The 3,365-nt window shown below is 45.2% G+C and overlaps 2 protein-coding genes across 2 annotated transcripts; one reads left to right on the top strand and one right to left on the bottom strand.

The window, feature by feature from the left end:
- The first annotated feature begins 207 nt into the window (after positions 1 to 207).
- LOC135157655 (uncharacterized) lies at positions 208 to 681 on the top strand. Its single transcript, XM_064114045.1, has one exon. It carries the CDS (start codon positions 208 to 210, stop codon positions 679 to 681), a length of 474 nt encoding a protein of 157 aa, XP_063970115.1.
- Positions 682 to 1,645: 964 nt separating this feature from the next.
- LOC129263998 (putative nuclease HARBI1) lies at positions 1,646 to 2,743 on the bottom strand. The gene has a single exon (XM_064114044.1). It carries the CDS (start codon positions 2,741 to 2,743, stop codon positions 1,646 to 1,648), a length of 1,098 nt encoding a protein of 365 aa, XP_063970114.1.
- Positions 2,744 to 3,365: the final 622 nt, after the last annotated feature.

Below are 3,365 nucleotides of genomic sequence, written 5' to 3'. Positions count from 1 at the left end.
TCCAGATGCCAGCCAAGCACCCAGCTCCAACCAAGTCTCCAGCCAGGGGGCTGCACCTCCCAAGAAGAGGCAGAAGAGGGGGTCGCCCACCGATGTGGACAAGGCCCTCCTGGAATTCATCAGAACATCCACCGAGCAGACGGCCATCCGGAGCCAAGTGGATGCGGCACTCACCCAAGGCGCTGACGAGAGGCAGGCCTGACTAGAATGGATGCTGCAGGCATCCATTCCCAAGACCCACTCCCAAGACCCCTCTGGCGAGAGTTCACCAGGGACACTTTCAACTTGGTTAGCCGCTACCAGGATCGGGCGGACCACCTTTCCACCACCCCAGTATCTCGCCCCAGCACTCCCCAGATGATCCAGCCACTCAGGCCTCAGTCAGCGCCGATCGGCTTCACCCAGGACGCTCCACCTGCTTCCTTCCTTGGGATGCTCGGGCCAAGCAGCACCTGGACCCCTCAGAACCCTCAGGGAGGATTTCAGCAGCCCAATTTACAGGCCCCCTTCCAGCAGCAGGCCCCCTTCCAGCAGCAGCGTGCCCCCTTCCAGCAGCAGCACCCCCACTTCCAGCAAAAACAGCAGGCCCCCTTTCAGCAGCAGCAGCAAGGAGGCAGCAACAGCGCCAACACATTAATCATCACCCAGTTGAACTTGTCAGATGAAGAAGATGAACAGTGAACTTTTGTTAGGATTGTTTTTATTGTTACTTGACGAACTCTCTCAACTCAAATTATAATTTGACTATTTTGGAACATTTATTTCAAACTTTTTAAAACATTTACTCGGTGAATATAATTCATTTTCGTTAACAAAATGTCTTGGAAAAAATATATAATTTTTAAAACAACATGATTAATGACAATATAAAATTTGTTATATCTGTACATCTTTTTTATTCTCATAAATCACGTTTTTTCAAAAATTTTCTTTTTTTATTTATTTCAAATACATGCTATTAAAGGAGAATCAACGTTTATTATTTCAAACATTTCATTGTCAAAGAAATTTTTGTTTAAAATAAATGTTGACATGATCATTCATTTCTTCTTTGAAATGATTCATTCCACTAAATCAAGGAGGCAGCCACAGCGCCGTCACATCAATCATCATCCATTTGAACTTGTCAGACTTGTCAAATAAAGAAAATGAACAGTGAACTTTTGTTTGGATTGTTATTGTTACTTGATGAACTCTCTCAATTTAATTTACAACCGTCCCATTTTGGAACATTTATTTCAAACTTTATTTTAAACATTAACATGGTCAATAAAATTAATTATCGTTAATAAAATGTCTTTGAAAAATATATATCATGTTTAAAACAACATGATTAATGACAAAAGAAAATATGTTATATCTGTACATCTTTTTTAATCTCATAAATCACATTTTTTCAAACATGTTCTCCTTCATTATTTTATTTTAAACACATGTTATTAAGGAGAGTTAACTTTTTAAATTTCAAACTACCTTTCGATGTAAAAATAATGTATGTTTAAAATAACTGTTGACATGGTCATTCATTTCTACTTTGAAATGATTCATTCCACAAAATCATGATCGAAGTTTACATGCCATTTTTATGGCAGAGTCTGTGCTGTATCCCAAGTAGTGTGCTGTATCCCAAGCGCCAAGTGGCAGTCTATATCATGTGTTGTTGCCAGGGCAGGCTTCCAACTGGACTGTTGTAGTAGTGCTTCAGGTAAGTTCTCAGCTTCTTGCCCTCTTTGTTTGCCTGGTAGCCTCCGCCAACTCGTTCAACATCCTGCAGAACTGCTGCGTTTCTCCATGCCCCAGGGATGTGGTTGCCCAACTCATCTTCATGGTCAACGTCAATGTTCTGAAGCCCAGGAAAACGATCTCTCATTATGTTGTGGAGGCACATGCAGGCCATAATGACTGTCCTGGCTTTTTCTGGATCAAGCTGTAGGGTACTCGACAAGCATCTCCAGCGATGGGCAAGGATGCCAAAGCTGTTCTCCACCACACGGCGAGCCCTCGAGAGACGGTACTTGAAGATTCTCTCCTCGTCGGTCTGCTCACGGTTGGAGTACGGCTTCTGCATCCATGTCCTGAGAGGGAAGGCGTCGTCCCCAATTAAGAAGTAAGGGGTGTCTCGGTCATCATCTGGCAGGGGCTCTGGATCTGGCAGGCCAAGAGTACCATTCTCCAGTCCACGTCTCAGCGGGCTGTGGTTGAAGACCTGGGCATCCGATGATGAACCGGGATTACCAACGTCAGCCCAGAGGAACTTGTAATTGCCATCAACTAGGGCCAAGAGGATGAGGCTGTAGAAACCCTTGTAGTTATAGTAGATCATACCAGAGCCTGGTGGATTTCTGATGGCCACGTGTTTTCCGTCCAAGGTTCCGCAGACATGATGAAAGTTCCATCTGTCAGCGTAAGTCCGTGCCACTTCTCTCCATTCATCTGGGGTAGTTGGACAGGAAAATACTTCATCTTGGTATTCACTGATGATGGCCTGGCACACCTCTGGTATAAACAGAGAGATGGTATTATGGGCAACACGGAAGGCATACTGCAGGGTTTTGTAGCTGTTGCCGGTCGCAAGATATCTCAAGGTGATGGCCAGTTTGAGCCCAGGATCCAGTGGCTGCCGGTAGCGATAGGACTTCTCTATCCTCGATGTGATGCGCTGCAACAGTTCAAGGAACGTTTCTGGTGGCATCCTCATGTAGTTCAGGAAGTCACCCTGACATTCTCTCTGCAACTCCGTCATCAGATTATCATACTGTCCAAACAGCACACGTCTCTCAATCCAGGGTTTGACCCACCACCTTCTTTTTTGCCTTGCATGTCTTTGACGTCTACGGATGAGTAAGGCCATCAATATGACATGTCTGTCTTGAACGTTTTGGATTTGCCTTCTCAGACTTAGCAAATGCAAGAGCCTCCCAGGAGCTATTGGTCGAGCAGCAGCCATGTTTACAGTATGGATGGTCCAGACATTTTGGATGAAAGCTCAGGAGTTCTCGAGCTTATATTGGGGGTGAAAAAAAATCGTACAACGTTGCAAAGGGGGCAAGACAGGTCTTCCAATAGTCTTAGGGTGGTACAACGGACTCGTACGACAGGATGCATCATCGTACGACATGAAAATACTCGTGCAATACTCGTTCGGGGTCTTACGAGTGCGTGCAAAGTCGCACAACACTCGTACTGCCTGTCGTGCAATTATTTTTCATCGCGTCAGTCGCTCAAAATATCGGAGCAGCACGGGTTTTTTTCCCGACCGAGATGCGACCATTTTGTCGCATCTGGATCGTACAATAAGTGGTACAACGGCTACAACGAGTCGTACAACGGGAAAAATTTCGAGTCGCAAGCCGTTGTAGTCTGTT

The sequence above is a fragment of the Lytechinus pictus genome, chromosome 19 (genome assembly GCF_037042905.1).
Source record: "Lytechinus pictus isolate F3 Inbred chromosome 19, Lp3.0, whole genome shotgun sequence".
Taxonomy (NCBI): Eukaryota; Metazoa; Echinodermata; class Echinoidea; order Temnopleuroida; family Toxopneustidae; genus Lytechinus; species Lytechinus pictus.
This window is presented reverse-complemented; position numbering and strand designations above follow the sequence as displayed.